This window comes from Aotus nancymaae, unplaced genomic scaffold (assembly GCF_030222135.1).
Source record: "Aotus nancymaae isolate 86718 unplaced genomic scaffold, 86718_ANA_hifiasm-v0.15.2.pri h1tg000138l, whole genome shotgun sequence".
In the NCBI taxonomy this organism is placed as follows: Eukaryota; Metazoa; Chordata; class Mammalia; order Primates; family Aotidae; genus Aotus; species Aotus nancymaae.
This window is the reverse complement of record NW_026988553.1, coordinates 1,113,113-1,131,679: the sequence shown is the minus strand read 5'-3', so window position 1 is coordinate 1,131,679 and position 18,567 is coordinate 1,113,113. Positions and strand designations below refer to the sequence as shown.

At 38.7% G+C, this 18,567-nt stretch overlaps 1 protein-coding gene across 3 annotated transcripts in view; it reads left to right on the top strand.

Moving 5' to 3' along the window:
* Positions 1–18,181, top strand: part of GABRA3 (gamma-aminobutyric acid type A receptor subunit alpha3) — a 240,400-nt gene extending 222,219 nt beyond the window's left edge. For all 3 annotated transcript variants that reach the window (XM_021674574.2, XM_064371487.1, XM_064371486.1), the window contains exons 9-10: positions 1,776–1,987; positions 15,868–18,181. In XM_021674574.2, the coding sequence (XP_021530249.1) occupies positions 1,776–1,987; positions 15,868–16,203 (548 nt within the window). In that variant the 3' untranslated portion in view covers positions 16,204–18,181. The remainder of the gene's footprint in view (positions 1–1,775; positions 1,988–15,867) is intronic.
* The last annotated feature ends 386 nt before the right edge of the window (positions 18,182–18,567 follow it).

Here is an 18,567-nt window from a genome sequence, read left to right as displayed (position 1 = left end):
AGGAAGCCCCATAGGCATCAGCACACATGGCTGACCCTTTGGGTAAAGTTAATGGAGGCAGTGCCTTCTCTGTTTGCTTTCGTATATAGCATCTTTCACCTGATTCAGACTTCATTCCATGTCCCACTTACCCAGGCTAAGGAGGCTCACTTTCTCCATCCTCTTCACCATGCCAACACTCGGAAAGACAGTCTGACCATTTCCCCTTCCTCAAGTTTGAATGACTTTATACATCTACTGCTTTTTCAAAATCCTGGGGGACAGAGACAGTAGAAAATATTCATAAATGAGCAAAACGGAGGCATAGAGAGAATAAAGAAATTCCCTAAGATACAAAGCAAGTAAGTGGCAGCACTCAGAACATCTAATTTCTAGTATAGTAGTCATTGAGACTAGAATAACATTGCTAGCAATTGTAAAATTATTATGATATATTAGCAATGTGATTATACTTATACTACTATGATTAATTACATAGTTATGACAACACTATTGTTTTAACAACAGTAAAAATAATAGTCATGTTAATTATAGAAGCTATTTATGGAATGATTACTCTGTCATTCCATATATATCTATATATAGAGAGATATATAAAGAGAGTCTATAGCATATCAGATACATTATATATATATATATAGAGAGAGAGAGAGAGAGAGAGAGTCTATAGCATATCAGAGATATTTTATATATATATATATGTAGAATATACAACAAATATCTGTATTATCTGGCATTATCACTCCCCTTTTACACATGATAAAACTGAGGCTGTCTGGGGTGGAACACCTTATTTAAGATCATATTACTAGTAAGTGAGGTTGCCCAGGTTTCAACCTAGTTCATTCTGACTCTACCATTAATCACAATTATATATATATATATCTCACATGCATATCTAAAATATGAAAATATTAGGAAAAAACATAAAGTAGAATTTAAAGGTAAATAAATTCTTGAAATTAGAATAACACTCCCCCACCAAAAGAATCAATTGATCTAAAGACAAGCTTGGATTTGGCAAAAACTCACAAGAAACAGATTTTGGAATAGTTTTCATTGCCCAATAGGGACCTAGGGTGTGATGCAGCTACAGAGCCACTTTCCACAATAGTTTGCTGCATTATCAGAAGAGTGTCCAAAATTAAGGAAGTAATCATCCTACTGAATTCAGACCATGTCCTGAGTCTTGGGCTCAGTTCCGGGCTATTCAGAAGAAAATTTCAAGGAAAGGGAAGGAAGTGAACAAGAAAAGGAGTTCATGAGGTGAACATGAATCTCCATGTTCATTCTGAATATGAGTGGCTTTGCCAGAAACTATAGCCTTTTTCATTTCTCTGAAGGCCTGTTCTGGAGAGTAAGGAGCAGATTTTTTTTTCTTGCATGGCCACAGAAGAAACTCGAAGATTGGTCTGTGGGCCGGTAGCTAAAAGAAGGCAGGTTTCAGCTTATAAGCTAGTTTTGTCTAATTAAAATGCTCTCTTACAGTAAAATGGACTACCTGCTCCTCAACGGAAACGTTTAAGCAGAAGCTAGAGGACAACTATTAAAAGTACTCCATTGCAGATGCCTATTCCTCTGCCAATTGGGATGGGCTGGTTACTAGGTGGGCCCATTAGATTTGATTGTCTGTTTTTTTAATTAATATTATTATTTTAAAGGGGCCACTCTGAGTGGGGTAAAGCTTCTCCTTTCAAATAGGAAATCAGTAATTTCATCGAATAAGCTCTCAATGTTTTCCAGTTGCAACTGGTTCTTATCTTTTCTCTCCTCAGGTGTCACCACTGTGCTTACCATGACCACTTTGAGTATCAGTGCCAGAAATTCTTTACCTAAAGTGGCATATGCGACGGCCATGGACTGGTTCATAGCCGTCTGTTATGCCTTTGTATTTTCTGCACTGATTGAATTTGCCACTGTCAACTATTTCACCAAGCGGAGTTGGGCATGGGAAGGCAAGAAGGTTCCAGAGGCCCTGGAGATGAAGGTAAGATATAGCAAAAGAGGAACTGAGAAGCACCCCCTGAGAGACCTGTATTGGGACCAGGAGTGGGCAGCCTATAGCCTGCAGGAACTGGGCAGGGCTATGTGCTATTCACTGGGGTCATCAATCCAATTCTCAACTGGAGTGCTTCTTGGCAACCTGGCATGTAATCCAAGGGGGAAGAAAAGAGGGCGTGTATCATGGAGGGTTGATGTCTTGTGAAGGATCAAACCCAAATGTGATGCTGCTAGATTCAAGGGGGACCCATTGGTACTTACAAAGTCATCCAGAGGCTTGGACTCTATCTTCAACCCAGAAAACAATCTCTAGGGCCACCTCTGCCCCTCTTTCCAGTATATTCAAATTATATCAAAACAAAATGATTATCTTTCCTTCTGCGTCTGCTTATTTTGTACTCTGTACCTGGGCTGCTCTTTGTTTTCCCCCTGCCTGCTAAAGACCTACTCTTCTTCAAGACCCAACTGAAATGCTACTTTCTCCATAGAGCCTTTCTTGAATCATTCACAGATTTATCTTTTCTTGAGGCATGGGTGCCCTGATATTAAAATAATTTATCTGTATTAGTTTCTGAACATCTTGAGGTCAGGGGTTTGTCTCCATCTTATTTCTAGCTAGCCAACATCCTTGCATAGCATCTAACTCACAGTAAAAGCTGAATAAATGTTGATTGGATTGGTGGATTGATGGGAAGGAAAAAGAAAGATTAAAAACACTAAACCAGCTGAATTTATAGGAATAAAATATGAATACAGTGAAATCAAGATTGTTGTCCCTGGCTGCTTTTAATAAGTTCAGATCGCTAGATCTAGATGATTATGATTTTTTCAAATTAGGAGAAAATATGTATTGTATAGAGTATAGATTGGAGAGTTGGCAAAATTTGTGAATAATTTTTAACTACTTATTTAGATAAAATTTATTAACTCCTTGCTATAAATTATGAAGAAATAAGTATAGTTCTACTTCCTTAATTTACAATAAGAATTTTTTGGTTGGCTTTATTGTACTTAATCTAGTTGTTACTTTTGTACCCTTAAAATTTATTTCTCTATAACTTGGTTTATCAGCTAGGAACAGCATCTGATTGCCCCTCACCCACTACGAACATAAGGAAATCAGTACAGGCTCACTCCTACCGCTCCTTCTCTCTACCAGTTCCTGTCATCTACTAACTTCTGTTTGCTATACTACAATTTCTGCATTATTAAGTTTTATAACACTTATATCCTTCCATGCAATTTTAAATCCTATAATTGTTTAGTCATAGTTCTGTATTTAAATTGGTTCTTTTCTTAAAATAATCCTTTTATCTGTTGTTCTATTCATTGTATAGTTACATCAATTCTTTTTTTTTAACTTTTGTTTTAAATTCAGGGGTACAAGTGCAGGTTTGTTACATGGGTAAACTTGTGTCATGGGGGTTTGCTGTATGCTGTACAGATTATTTTATCACCCAAGTATTAAGCATAGTATCCATTCATTATTTTTAATGATCCTCTCCCTCCTTCTTCCCCCAACCTTCCCAAAGGCCCCAGTATGTGTTGTTTCCCTCTATGTGTCTGTGTGATCTCATCATTTAGCTATCTTCTAGAAGTTTCTTTAAGACAGTCTCATGAGAACCATATTTTCTTCTTTTCAAATGTATAAAATCATCTGTCTATTGTGTTTATACTTGAATAATAGTTGGGCTATTGTACAATCCATGGGTCACATTCTCTTCTTCTGATGACTCCGTTAAGACATTGCTTGTAATACTCAATTCTGGCATTGAATATTGTTATCCAGAAATCTAAAGCTCGGCTTCATAATTTCTTACAACATAGGTGATTTTTTTTATGATCAAGAAGCTCAAATTATTGTGTTTTTGTATTTGGGAAGTCCAGTAATTTTACAAGGATATATCCTGGTCAATTTGTGTATTTTACTGATTAGATACCATATTGCCCTTTATGACTATAGATTCATGGCCCCCTATGATTCAAGAAAGCTTTCCTAAAAACCTTTTATTTGTTCTATTTTTCCCCCAGCAGCACAGACTATACATATCACAGAGTTTTTTTATTTCCCATATTCACAATTTCTTCTCTAATGCTTTTTCACTGTGTTATTTTTCATTTCATTTTTGCTCAGTTTTATCAAGTATATCTTCCCTGTCCCTGACCATTATCAGCAATCCCTATTCACCTTCATTTGTATGGCAGTATTATTTTCTTTACATTTATTTTATCATCTTTGTTGACTTATTTTTCAGGTGTTCTCTTTTTTGTGTGTATTCTTCAAAAATCCTTTATTGGTCATATTCTTCCTTTTGCAACAAAGTTTGTATTAGTACCACGATAATTTGTCTTCAATTATTACTTGGGATTGTATTAGAGAAGTTTTTTTACTACACTTGTTATGTATGGAAGTATCATTTTGGGGAGTAACTGAGAGAGTGAGCAGGATAGTCATGAGTAGCTGAGAAAAAGTAGTAGAGAGTAGTTTGAACATCATTTGTCGTCCATATACATCATGGAATATTATACAGCCATCAAAAACGATGAGTTTGCGTCCTTTGTAAGGACATGGATGAACCTGGAAACCATCATTCTCAGCAAACTGACACAAGAACAGAAAATCAAACACACATGTTCTCACTCATAGGCGGATATTGAACCATGAGAACACATGGACACAGGGACAGAAGCATCACACACTGAGGTCTGTAGTGGGGAATAGGAGAGGGACAGTGCAGGGTAGGGAGTTGGGGAGGGATAACATGGGGATTAATGCCAGATACAGGTGAAAGGGATGTAGGTAGCAATTCCCATTGCCATGTATGTACCTATGCAACAATCCTGCATGTTCTTCACATGTACTACAGAACCTAAAGTGCAATTAAAGTGTATATATATATATATATATATATATATATGTATGTATGAATAATCAAGGAGGCCACTATGGGATGAGTGAGTGGAGGGAATAAAAATTCAAAAAGGTGGTAGGAGGTACCATCACAGATCTAAGGACAAGATCCTATAAAAGGCTTTGAACACCATGGTAAGATAATGGAATTTGATTTAAATGTAGTGGGAAGCCATTAAAGTATTTTGAACAGAATTTTTATAACTTACTGTTTTAATTGATCTTCTCTACTGTTGGGCAGAGAATAGATGTGAGGGCATAAAAGTAGAGGACTAAAATTAGGATGCTGGTCCTAATGAGGCTATTGAGAGGTGTCGTGTCTTGAATGCTAGATAGGGAGAACAGTAGAGAGATTCAAGTTATATTGTAAATGTGAAGCAGTCAGGATTTGCTGATGAGTTAGATTTGGGTTGTCTGAGAGCAGAGTGGGGGGCAGGTGAGAAAAATAAAATAATTAAGAATGGATTCTAGGTTTTTTGCCTGAGCATCTGGAAGAATAGTGGCATTATTGGCTGCGCTGGGAATACTTGAACAAAAGCAGGTTTAGGGGGAAAATGAGTAGTTGTGTTTGGATATAAGAATTATATAAGAATTATATTCCTATCAGACATCCCAATAGAAATATAAACCCAATAGAGACTTACACAGTTACATATATCTGCCTGCAGCTCAGGGAAAAGTTTTGGGGTAGAGATACATATTTGGGGGTTGTTAACCTCTAGATGGCCATTGATTCAATGTCTTGGGATTGAATGATGTCACTTGAGAAGTGAGTACAGATTCAGAAAAAAAAAAAAAAAGCAAGAGCTCTGACTGCTGACTCGTCTGCAGATCTGACTGATCTGCCCTGAAATGTTCTAACATTTAGTGCTGGAAAGAAGACAAGGATAATGCAAAGAAAATACAAAGGACAAACAAGAAAAACAGGAAATCCTGATGTATGAGAATCTAAGTGAGGAGATGACACTTCAAAGAAGACACCTTTAGTATAAAAGAGTGAGAGAGTAATGGTCTGAAAGCAGTACTGGGGGTTAAGATGATGTAAACTAGACTTCTGGAAAATCAGAATCAGATTAACAGCTTCTGCCAAGCAGGAAGGCAGTGGGAGAGAAGTCTCAGCTGAGAATCACATGTCAGTTAAAACAGGAGGTGGAGGGGTCATTCAATGAAGAAGCTGCTGGTGCAGAATGTTTTATCTTTCTATGAATACAAGTTCCTGAGGGAAGTGAGGGACATTTTATGAGGAGTAGGAGGATAAGTCAAGAAAATAGCACAGAAGAGGATATGGATAAGAAGTGATGGGAGGATAAATAACCACAGAGAAAATTACAATTTCTGTATTGACCAAGGATGACATAGAGGTGAGCTCTATGGAACATATGGCCTCATGGATCCACAAAGCTCATTATGAAACTCTTCTGATGTCAAGTAACAGTTCGAAAAATACTAACACGATTAGCTGACTTATTGTCACTTATTTTCTGGAAAAAAAAACAACAACACTAGAACAAATATACAGACAATTAGACTGGTTCATTTCTGAAACCTTCACCTAGTGCTGGAAACAGTAGCAGTGCCTGGTAAATGGAACAATCCGGATCTCATGTAATAGGCTCAATTCTAGTTTATGATGTCAGACGAGTCATCCAACTGAAAAACAACTTGGGGTAGTTGCAAATAATGTGAACTGGTTGTCGAAATCTTATATATGAAACGAACATGGAGAGACTGAAATAATGTTAGTAAGTTGAGCAAGATGAAGAAAAATAGAGTGATAAAGCCAGATGAAGTGAACATCAAAGGATGAAACTTTTTTTTTTTTTTTTTTTTTTTTTGAGACGGAGTTTCGCTCTTGTTACCCAGGCTGGAGCGCAATGGCGCAATCTCGGCTCACCGCAATCTCCGCCTCCTGGGTTCAGGCAATTCTCCTGCCTCAGCCTCCTGAGTAGCTGGGATTACAGGCACGCGCCACCGTGCCCAGCTCATTTTTTGTATTAGTAGAGACGGGGTTTCACCATGTTGACCAGGATGGTCTCGATCTCTTGACCTCGTGATCCACCCGCCTCGGCCTCCCAAAGTGCTGGGATTACAGGCTTGAGCCACCGAGGATGAAACTTTTTGCATGGAGTAAGGGAGTAAGTAATGGCCTAGAAGCAGCAGGAGGGGATGGAGGAGTGGCTTCCACTTGCAAGGGCAATAGATTTGTAAGGAAACAGTCAAGTAGTCAGTAAGGTAAACAGAACAAAATAAAGAGGAAGGATTTTGGATTTCTCTCTCCTGTGACACTTAGCACTTGGTCCTGTATCAGTGCTCTGCCTGTATATGTGTGTGTGTGTGTGTGTATATATATATGTATATACTTTTCTTAGACCATCAGCTCCTGAGTGCTGGGACCATGTAGTTTAGTTTTGCATGCCACAGATATTCCAGAAATAATTGCAATTGATGTTGTTTTTTAAATTGAGACTGTGATTACTGTCAGGCCACTTATACCTATGGCAGAACAAGGTAGAAAGACCACCAGTTTATGAGTAAAACTTAAGCAATCTTGAATATTACTTACCCAACAAAAAAATAGCAAGGGGTAATTTGATTTGTAGCTACATTTGCAGGAATAATCCATTGACTTAAAAGCCATTAAGGACAAGACACTAAGCTTTTCCAAGATTTGGAGAGAATTTGAATGTGTTCTCCAATGTAAAAAAGATAAAATTTTATTCTAGAGCATTTGAAAATAAAGAGGGTCCAAGAATTACTATTTTTTTGCAAAATTTAGACAAGAAGTTGTACAAATTTTACAAGTAGTTCTAAGAATAATTTTCTTCTTTTAAAATATTGAGATTTCTTTTTTTAATTTAAATTTGGTTTTATTATTTTTAATGTTGAATAACAAAGTAGTAATGGACATAGTTTTAAAAAGTTGAACTTGAAAATTTATAATGAAAATCAAGAAATTCTTACCCCAATGCACCCAAATCCATTGTCCAGCCCATTGTAGGTATTTATTTTTAATTCTTATAGTTGATATTAATCCTTCCAATAGTTATTTCTGTACTTTTATATAATGTATTTATACTGCTACCAGTTTTGCTTACTACCAGTTGCCTTTTCATGATAAATAATGATTTATTTCACTTATGTAACCCTTTCTGCATCCTGTACTACAATTATAGCAAAATTTTCAGTTCTATCAATGACCAGTGGTTATATCATGATAAATGATGATATAAATCCCTCTAGTATCCTTCTGCAAACTGGACTGATTCCTCTGCAATTTGCTTGCTGCACAGCTGTCACTTTAGTACTTCACTTTTCATAATTTTTTTATTTCTATTTATTCATTTTTAACTGACCAATGAAATTGCATATATTTATCATGTACAAAATTATGTTTTGAAATGTGTGTACATTATGAATGACTACATTGAACTAATTAACATATGCATTACCTCACACACTTATCATTTTCTGTGGTAAGAACATTTAAAATCTACTCTTAGCAATTTTCAAGAATACAGTACATTGCTATTAACTACAGTCACCCTATTGTACATTAGATCTCTTGAACTTATTCTTCTTATCTAAGTAAAATTTTGTATTCTTTGACCAACAACTAACCCCCAATCCCAGTACCCAGTAACCACCATTATACCCTCTGCTTCTGTGAGTTCAAATTTTTTAGATTCCACATGTAAGTGACATCATGTGGTATTTTTCTTTTCTGTGCCTAGCCTGTTTCATTTATCGTAATGTCCGTCAGGTTCATTCATGCTTATGTAAATGACAGGATTTCCTTCTTTTTTAAAGACTGAGCGGTATTCCATTGTCTATACCACATTTTCTTTATTTGTTCATCAGTTTATAGACACTTGGGTTGATTTCACATCTTGGCTTTTGTGAATAAGGCTGTAATTATTATACAAATACAGATACTTCTTCAACATACTGATTTCATTTTCTTTGGATATATATCCAGTAGTGGGGTTGTTCAACCATTTAGTATTTCTGTTTTTAACTCAGCAACCTCCAGACTGTTCTTCTTAATAGCTATGCAAATTTACATTCCCACCAACAATATGGAAGGGTTCCCTTTTCTCTAAATCCTCACCAACAGTTACCTTAGGTCTTATTGATAATAGACAATCTTAAAAGTGTGAGATGATATCTCACTGTGGTTTTAATTTACACTTCTCTGATGATTAGTAATCTTGAGCATTTAAAAAATGTAAGTATTAGCCAGTTGTATGTCTTCTATTGAGAAATGCCTATTCAAGTCCTTTGTGAATTTTTAAATTGGGTTATTTGTTTTCTTGCTATTGAGTTGTTTGGGGGTTTCTTATATAGTTTTTATATTAGCTTCTTATTAGATGTGTGGTCTGAGAGACTGTTATGATTTCCATTCTTTTGCATTTGCTGAGAAGTGATTTGCTTCCAATTATGTGATCAATTTTAGAGTAGGTGTGATGTGCTGCTGAGAAGAATGTATGTTCTATGGATTTGGGGTGGAGAGTTCTGTAAATATCTATTAGGTTTGCTTGGTCCAGGTCTGAATTCAAGTCCTGGTTTTCCTTGTTAATTTTCTGTCTCGTTGATCTGTGTAATATTGACAGTGGAGAGTTAAAGTCTCCCACTATTATTGTGTGGAAGTCTAAGTCTCTTTGTAAGTCATTAAGAACTTGCTTTATGTATGTGGGTGCTCCTGTATTGGGTGCGTATGTATTTAGGATCATTAGCTTTTCTTGTTGCATTGATACTTTTACCATTATGTAATGCTCTTCTTTGTCTCTTTTGATCTTTGTTGGTTTAAAGTCTATTTTATGAGAGACTAGGATTGCAAAAACAAATAACTTTCATTTCAAGTCCAGGTACTTTGTCATTACCAATCTTTCTCTGTGGAATATTTGCTGTTCAGATCTTTACACAGCTTGCTTTCTTATTTTGTTCAGGTCTCTACTTACCTTCTCAGGCAGACCTTCTCTCACTAGCATTCATCTGTTTCTGCACTGCCCTGCTTTATGTGCTTCCATGATAATTCCTACCTCCTGACATTACATTGCCTCATGTATTTGTTTGCTTCTATGTTTATTACATACCCTCCCTCCTACAGAAATGGGACTTCTTTAGGGCAGGAGCTGTGTTTTTGCCATTTATTCCGGCATCCCAAGCACCTAGAACAGAACCTGTCACATAGTAGATACTCAGAAAATACTTAATAAATGGATGATTTCCTCTGTTTTCCTTGCTTCTATATCCAGCATAGGTCCTGTGGTTTATCACTGCTATCACTTACCAGCACTCTTGACCTCTCTAGTCACTTCAATCCAAGTCCTTTATTTCTCTCTGAAAAAAATACATAGCTATTGATGGATTGGTGACATTTATGAGTATATTTTTGAATTCTACTGTTCCTTCAACCTATGCCTGCAGTTATTCTCTGTTCCTAATTAGTTCTGTGTTCTATTTCCTACAAAATCTAGTTTAAATCCGCTGGGCGCTGTGGCTTACTCCTGTAATCCCAGTACTTTGGGAGGCTGAGGCAGGTGGATCACCTGAGGTCAGCAGTTCGAGACCAGCCTGACCAACATGGAGAAACCCCGTCTCTACTAAAAATACAAAACTAGCTGGGCGTGGTGGCGCATACCTGTAATCCCAGCTACTAGGGAGGCTGAGGCAGGAGAATCGCTTGAACCCGGGAGGCAGAGGTTGTGGTGAGCCAAGATCATGCCATTGCACTCCAGCCAGGGCAACAAGAGTGAAACTCCATCTAAAAAAAAAGCTAGTTTAAATCTTGACTATTTCTTTTACCTTCCTCATGGGGAATGTAAGAGCCATTGTATGAGATTTCCCTCAAGCTACTGTGCTCCTTTCTCTCCACCAAAATATAGATAGTATCTAATCTCTTTCATTCTTTCTTTCTCAGCTATGATCTGGACCTGGGAAATTCCACCTTTTGCTCTAGATACCCCTCATCTTTTCAGGAAAGTGGTACAAGTGATTATTTTTCTTCCATCTGCATTTTCTCTCCTTTCCATTGACTTACCTGACCATTCCAAATTCCTTCTTTTCTTGAACTCCCTTGATTCATTATTTATGCCTCTCTGAATGTTTCTAGTTTGTGCTTTCTCCCTTATATTTTAATTCTCTCTGATTTTAATTAAACTTCCTCACTAAACTAGATTTCCTGAGGGCAGGGTCTCGATTTATTATATACATGTATATACACATCATGTGTATGTATATAATATGTGTACATGTATGTACACATATGTATATACATATAGTGGTAAATACATATAACATACAATTCACTACCTTAACCATTTTGAATTGTGTAGTTCAGCCATGTTAAATACATTCACATTGCTGTGCAATCTCCTAAACCCTTTTCATCTTGCAAAACTGGAACTCTGTATTCATTAAACAAGAATTTCCCATTTCCTTCTGCTCTAGCCCCTGGCACCCACCATTCTACTTTCTGACTCTATGAATTTGTTAATCTAGATATGTCATAGAAGTGAAATCACATAAGAGTTATCCTTTTGTGACTGGCTTATTTCATTTACCAACCTCAAGGTTCAGCTATGTTGTAATATGTATCAGAATTTCCTCCCTTTGTGAGGTTGAGTAATTGTGAATTAAATGAATTCATTGTATGTATGTACCACATTTTGTTTATTGTTCTCTCAATGAACACTTGGGTTGCTTCCACCATTTGGTTATTGGGAATAATGAAGCTATGAACGTGAGTATACAAATGTCTCTTTGAGACCCTGCTTTTAATTTGGAGGATATATACTCAGAAGTGGAACTGCTGAATCATATAGTAATTCTATTTGTAAGTTTTTCAGGAACCAGTATAACATTTTCCATAGTGGTTGCATGATTTTACATGCCCAATAGTGCACAAGGCTTTCAATGTCTCCACGTCTTTGCCAACACTTGTTATTTTCTAGGGTTTTTTTGGTAGTACCCATTCTAATGTGAGGTGGAGTTTCGTGGCTTTGAGTTACATTTCTGATTAGTGAAGTTTAGCATCTTTTCATGTGATTGTTGGCCATTTGCAAATCTTTTTTGGAAATATGTCTACTCAAGTCCTTTGCCCATTTTTAAATTGAGTTGTTTGGTTTTTTATTGTTGGTTTTATTCATCTTTGAATCCCACATAGCATATGTTCCATTGCTTTGCCCCACTTCTGGAAATGAGCTCAGAAAAGCTGAGTGCCTGTAAGGGGGCTGACACAGAGGCACTGGACTGTATAAGTATATACTCTGAGGTTCCAGTTGAGTTCACCTTTAGAGACGATTGACAGGAATATCATCAGAGGAAGACTCTTGAGTGGGACATGCATTTCTCTATAAATGTTTTCATTGCCTCATAATAAAACCCACATGAAATAGACATTTAGAAGGAAAAGTGATTGTGTTCTGGATTCAAACTCCTTGGGACATTTGGAGGAGTCAATTTCCACATTTTGGTGAGGAAATTACTCTAGGCTGAACTTCAGAGATATGCTATGTAGCAAAGGTCAAGACTCAGGGGAAACAAACCAGAAATCACATTTATAATCTTCAGTGGTGGGTAATTTTCATTCAGTAAACATCCATCATGTGCCTAAGAGCCAGATACTTGGCCAGGTGGTAGGAATAGAACGGCAATTTGGTCAAAGTTAAGTCATCTCAGTCTGTATCTATCAAGGAGAATTATTGGAAAACTAGGTGTAGAAATGTGTAAATATTAACCATTAATCTATGGCTCCTTTTCCTATTTTCTTGACACTCAAATTTTGCTTTGATTTCCTTCATTGATGATTTAGATAAAAAATTATAGTAGCTGATTGAAATGTGTCGTGTTGAAAATGGTGGAAGAAATTAAAAGGTAATTTTCTCTTATTACTTAAAAATCTGTTATTAATTTGACTTCTACTTCTCCCCATCTACAGAACATAAAGTGTCTATGGAGCTAAAAAAAGTTTTCATTGTTCAGAACCATCATTTCAGAGACTTGATCATAGCCAGTTTATAAGATGGCTAAGTGAAATAACATTTAAAAACTTCTAGAAAAGTCAGGGCAACATCTTCTTTCCTTTTTTTTCTTTTCTTTCTTTTTTTTATTGCATTTTAGGTTTTGGGGTACATGTGAAGAACATACAAGATTGTTGCATAGGTACACACATGGCAGCATGATTTGCTGCCTTCCTCCCCTTCACCTATATCTGGCATTTCTCCCCATGCTATCCCTCCCCAACTCCCCACCCCCCCGCTGTCCCCTCCCCTATTTCCCCCCAAGAGACCCCAGTGTGTGATGCTCCCCTCCCTGTGTCCATGTGTTCTCATTGTTCAACACCTGCCTATGAGTGAGAACATGCGGTGTTTTTCTTTCTTATGTTTTTTGGTCTACCCATTAAAAAAGAGATTACTACACAAATTAATAAGCAAGTGGGCAAACAAGTAAAGCACCCTTTTATTTAACAGCAAAGACATTTATCAGCAGGACTCTATTCACACAATGAATTTGCTAATTATAAATGAGTCACATGTAGTATTTAAATAATTTACAAGATTTTTAGAAGTCTTAGAGTTCTGTCCCCCTTCCACTTGTAACAACGTGATTGCAATCCTCAGGGAGAAAGAATATTGCTTTCAAAATATCCTATTAGTCAGACTGTTCAATTTACTTAAACCAACATCTTCTTGTCTGTTGCACTTCCCCTCCATGACTGAAAACACTGAGGCCAAAATAAGCAGACAGAGCAAGAGAGCATAGCACATAGGGCCTTTCAGGGTCTTGCTGCTGCCTGTTTTACACAGCCTCAGTTTCCGCAACTCTTTGCCGTGCACACTGTGACCCAGATACAGTAAACTTCTTGTCAACTCAAAAAATAGTGCCCATGGCCAGGTGTAGTGGCTCGCACCTGTAATCTCAGTGCTTTGGGAAACCAAGGTGGGAGGATCATCTGAGGCCAGGAGTACAAGACCAGCCCAGGCAACATCATGAGACATCATCTCTATTTTTTTTTTAATTAGCTTGGCATGGTGGCACACGCCTGTAGTCCCAGCTCCTCAGGAGCCTGAGGTGGGAGAATCACTTGAGCCCAGGAGTTCAAGACTACAGTGAGCTATGTTCATGCCAAGGCACACCAGCCCAGGTGACAGAGTGAGACCCATGTCTCTAAAATAAATAAATAAAGTGTCCTTGGCCAGTACTGGCCTTTGCCGCATGCTCATCTGATGAGCTCCTGCTCATCATTTGTGACCCAGACAATAAGCTTCATTGCCTTCTTTGAGCTACCTTTTCCAGTGCCTGCAGGTACTCTGTCCCTCCTTTGACTGAATTCCCATAGCACTTGGCCCAGATCTTTGAGAAGTCTGATCATAATCAATGGCAATCATGTGCTTAAAAGGCTTTCTCTCACACTGGTGTGTGAGCCCCTGGAAGACAGGGACTCATGTTTTACCCTTTCCATTTATCTCTAAGTACCTAGCATAGTTTTTGGCCCAGTAGACATTCAGTAAATATTGGGCAAAAGTTATTAGGATCATGATAGTAAATGGCAGTGACATCTAAAGGAGAAAAAATAAGAGTGATGGGGACTCTGAAGTTAAGAAGAAAGGATGTATGAAGAGATTAGGAGACAGAGAGAGGTCAGCAACAGAGGATGCGAATAGAGAAACACATGAAGAAAACAAGTATGAAGTGAAGAAATGAAGAAGTAAAGCCTGGGTTCTGGGAAGCAAAGTAACATGAAGAATGGACTAATGAGGTGTGTGAAATTAGGGCATTTCTGAAGCTCATTTTTACCACTTTTCCCTAGAGCCAAATGGGGATGGAAGGAAGAAAAGGCCAGAGTGAGGAATGAGGCAGCAAACCATCTATAGACTATGAACTAGGCCTCCACGTTTGGCCTGGGGCTGGAGCTGGCCTGCTCCTCTGACCTCTCCTGTTCCTCAGGTTCTCTATTCATATCCAGGCCTAAGCACTGTCTCCTCTTCTCTCTTCTGCATCAAGGGAGCCGCTGTGAGGCTGTCTGTATACACAAGTTCATATATATGAGAACAAATGGGCATGTGTGTGTGCTTGCTTCCCACTGGGTGTTTGGGTTCATTTCACTCTGAAAAGTAAGCCCAAAGGGCAGTGCCATAGCAACTCCCCATCTGTCTCTACCTTTGCTGTGTCAGAGAGTCTTTTACATAGCTGTGTGGAAAGCGTTGGCCTGCTCCTGAGCTTCCTGAACAGTTACACTGCATGAAGGGTGGGATGCTGTTGTAATGATGCATGTCAACATGTCATGGTATGTATTGTCTTTATGACAAAATTGCTTTTCAGACTCACTCAGTTCTCTTCCTCACAGGAGATGTGCCACTTGATGGTCACGGCCTTTTGGAGTTATTATTCGGGTAACCAAAAAGTGTCTGGGGCCTACAGAAAGCAGCACAGTGCAGCCCTGGATAAAAGTCAGGAGCCCCGATTCCAAGTTAGGCTCTGCCACTTAGTCTGAGGCTGAGTTTTCTCATCTGTCAAATGGGAGTAATCTCATCCACCTACTTCATAGGGGTTGCTCTGAGGATCAAATCACATGACATATAAGTTTCCACATGTGACCAACATTCCACAGCTTATCAGCGATTTCTAGCTCTCATCTGATCCTCTCAACAATCCTGCTAATTATTTTGATCCTCATTTTACAGATGAAGAAACTGAGGCATGAAGAGGAAAAGTAACTTAGCCAAAGCCACATAGCTAGTAAGCCAGGATGATGCAAGTTTTCTCTTTTCATACTTATCTTCAGTTATTCCTTGACACAAACCTGGCTATTTAGTGCTATTGGCTACATGGCCCTGTTTCTTAACTTCCCTCATGGCTCCTCCTCCCTGCAGCCTCTGAAGGTTCTCTGTGTAATGAATTAATTAGCTTTGCTTTTTTTCTCCCTTTCCCCCACTCTTTTTCCTGACCTCTAGAAGAAAACACCAGCAGCCCCGGCAAAGAAAACCAGCACCACCTTCAACATCGTGGGGACCACCTATCCCATCAACCTGGCCAAGGACACTGAATTCTCCACCATCTCCAAGGGCGCTGCTCCCAGTGCCTCCTCAACCCCAACAATCATTGCTTCACCCAAGGCCACCTATGTGCAGGACAGCCCGACTGAGACCAAGACCTACAACAGTGTCAGCAAGGTTGACAAAATTTCCCGCATCATCTTTCCTGTGCTCTTTGCCATATTCAATCTGGTCTATTGGGCCACATATGTCAACCGGGAGTCAGCTATTAAGGGCATGATTCGCAAACAGTAGATAGTGGTGGCAGTGCAGCAACCAGAGCACCATATACCCCATGAAGCATCCAGGCACCCAAACCCCAGGGCTCCCCTTCATGTATATCAGGATTCTTCTTTTTACCTCTCTATCAAGCTGTGACTCTCAATTCATATTTATGAATCTCTATGAAAAAAATAACTACAGAAAAATTACTTGTCTCTCTAACATTGCTCAGTATACACCCATCAAAGCCAAACACTGCCATTTGTCCAGTTGCTCATCTTAGTCTGCCAGTCTCCCTCAGCTGAGGGCACTGCATGTATTTTATTGCACTCTGCCCACTGCAGAAAGAACAAGAGATTCTACTCTCTGTAGTGGAACCCTTGGCTGTTTGAGAGGCCCAGAACAAGGAGAATTGTTGACTGGCCATCCAGATCAGATGACTCTGACTTACTAGGCAGCCAGGTTGGGCTGTGCCATGTGATCCTGCCTGCCACCTCCCCTGCCTTCAGCAAGGCCTACTAGGCATAAATACTGATAGCAAAGGTGGGAGCCAGTTCTACACCCCCAACTCATTTCTTGGTTTGGAAACTGGTGGGACAATTGATACCAACCACTGTCTACCATGTATGGCCAAAATAAATAGAAATAGCTGTGCCAGCCTGGCACCAAGATGGCTAGTGCCATACCACATCCAGCCCCTCAGGAAAATAGTCCCCTCTTTGGTACATCTCTCCTCCAGAAAAGTCTTCTTCCCCCACTGCCTTTGACCCCCTTGTAGCCAACTGGGCACTACTTAATTTGGAATCATTACCACCTGTAAACTTTTCAGGAAAACATGATCAAGTGTTTTTTATTTAAATTAAAAAGTTGCAAATAGAAACAGAGTGATCTAGATTAAAAATATTTTTTTAAAATATGGGAGAGATACAAAAGTCACCTCCCTGCCAAGACAACTAGGTTATGCTGGATTAGGTAAGAGGTTTGGAATGGATGGTAGTTGAGGATTGACGTCTGGCTCAAAAGAGAGGGCTACTGGCAGATGAAAGTCAAATTCTTTCTTCCTCACACTCCACACTCCACATCCTGGCCCAGACATTTTTCTCCCACCATATCAGGAACCTCTGGTTCTCTGTTGATGCCGATTCTATGAGGTGTGAATTGCAAATTCATACAAATAATTATTGAGTCAACTAGATCATTAACTTTATTACCAATTTTATAATATATCATTTAGAGGCCATTTGTTCTTAATCTTAATGTGAGTAAAAGACACAGGCATAAATATGCAATTTTTATAAGGTAGATAAACTGAATCCCAGAAGTTTGAATGATTTGCCTAGGCTCCTTACAAGTGTCTTTAATAAAGAGTTATCATGTGCCCCTTTCCCAAGGCAAAAATAACAGATTGAGAAGCCAGGTCCACCATGACCTCAGAATCAGCACAATCTCAGCGAGCCTTCTGGGTCATTAGTGGAACTTGGTTGGGCACCAAAAAGGTTTTTAGAAAGTCACAATGTGTCACTCAAGAAGATCACTTTTAATAGACTTAGCCCAAGAGAATGAGACTGTTCATGATGGCAGCCCCAGCCACTTTGGATCTGAATACCTGCACTAGTCCAGAGTATCCTAGAAGCCCAGGGTAAAGCCACAGAGGGCACCACAAGCGCATTCTCCCTGCCCATCCCCTGAACAAAGCTCCTAAGGGGTGTATCATTAGCTGCTGGTTGCCTTTTCATCCATCCTTTTCCTGTCCCCTGCTTCCTTGCCATTGCTGGGATAATGCATGCCAGTCCCATTATTCCTAAGACTGTGTCTGTAGGTAAATTCATGACTAGAAGAGTGTAGTCTTGTGGATATGTGGGGATATGGGGGGTGGGAGGGCGGGGCTGTTAATGATTGTCTTAAGGAATTTAGAATGGAAGCCTGACCTTTGCCTCTCTGTAGAAATTGTGTTTCCAAATGCTTTGGTGCAATGTTTAGCTGCTGTTTATTAAACCCTTTCTGAATTGTACTTGGTTTGCAGAACTGTCTTTGGTCACTCTTTGCCTAACACAGACAGTACTATGTTCTTGAATTTCACCCCCAATCTCATGCCACCATTACTTTCCAGTTCTTAACAACCATTAGAATAAGATGGAAGAAAGGTGCCCCCAGAGCAAGAAATATATTGCAATGATCCAAAATGGAACTCGTGTGAAAACATAGCTTTGATTGACTCGAGGGTCTCATTACCCAATATGAAATATTGTGAAACAGTACTATTGCTTCTTCTGCTAAATTCATCCACTCCCAGGAAATAGAGAAGTGCATTTTTATTGCAATTCTAAAGGATTTATCTTTTCCATGGATTGTTATTTCCCTTTGGCAATAGTTCCCTTAGGCAATAGTTATTAGGCA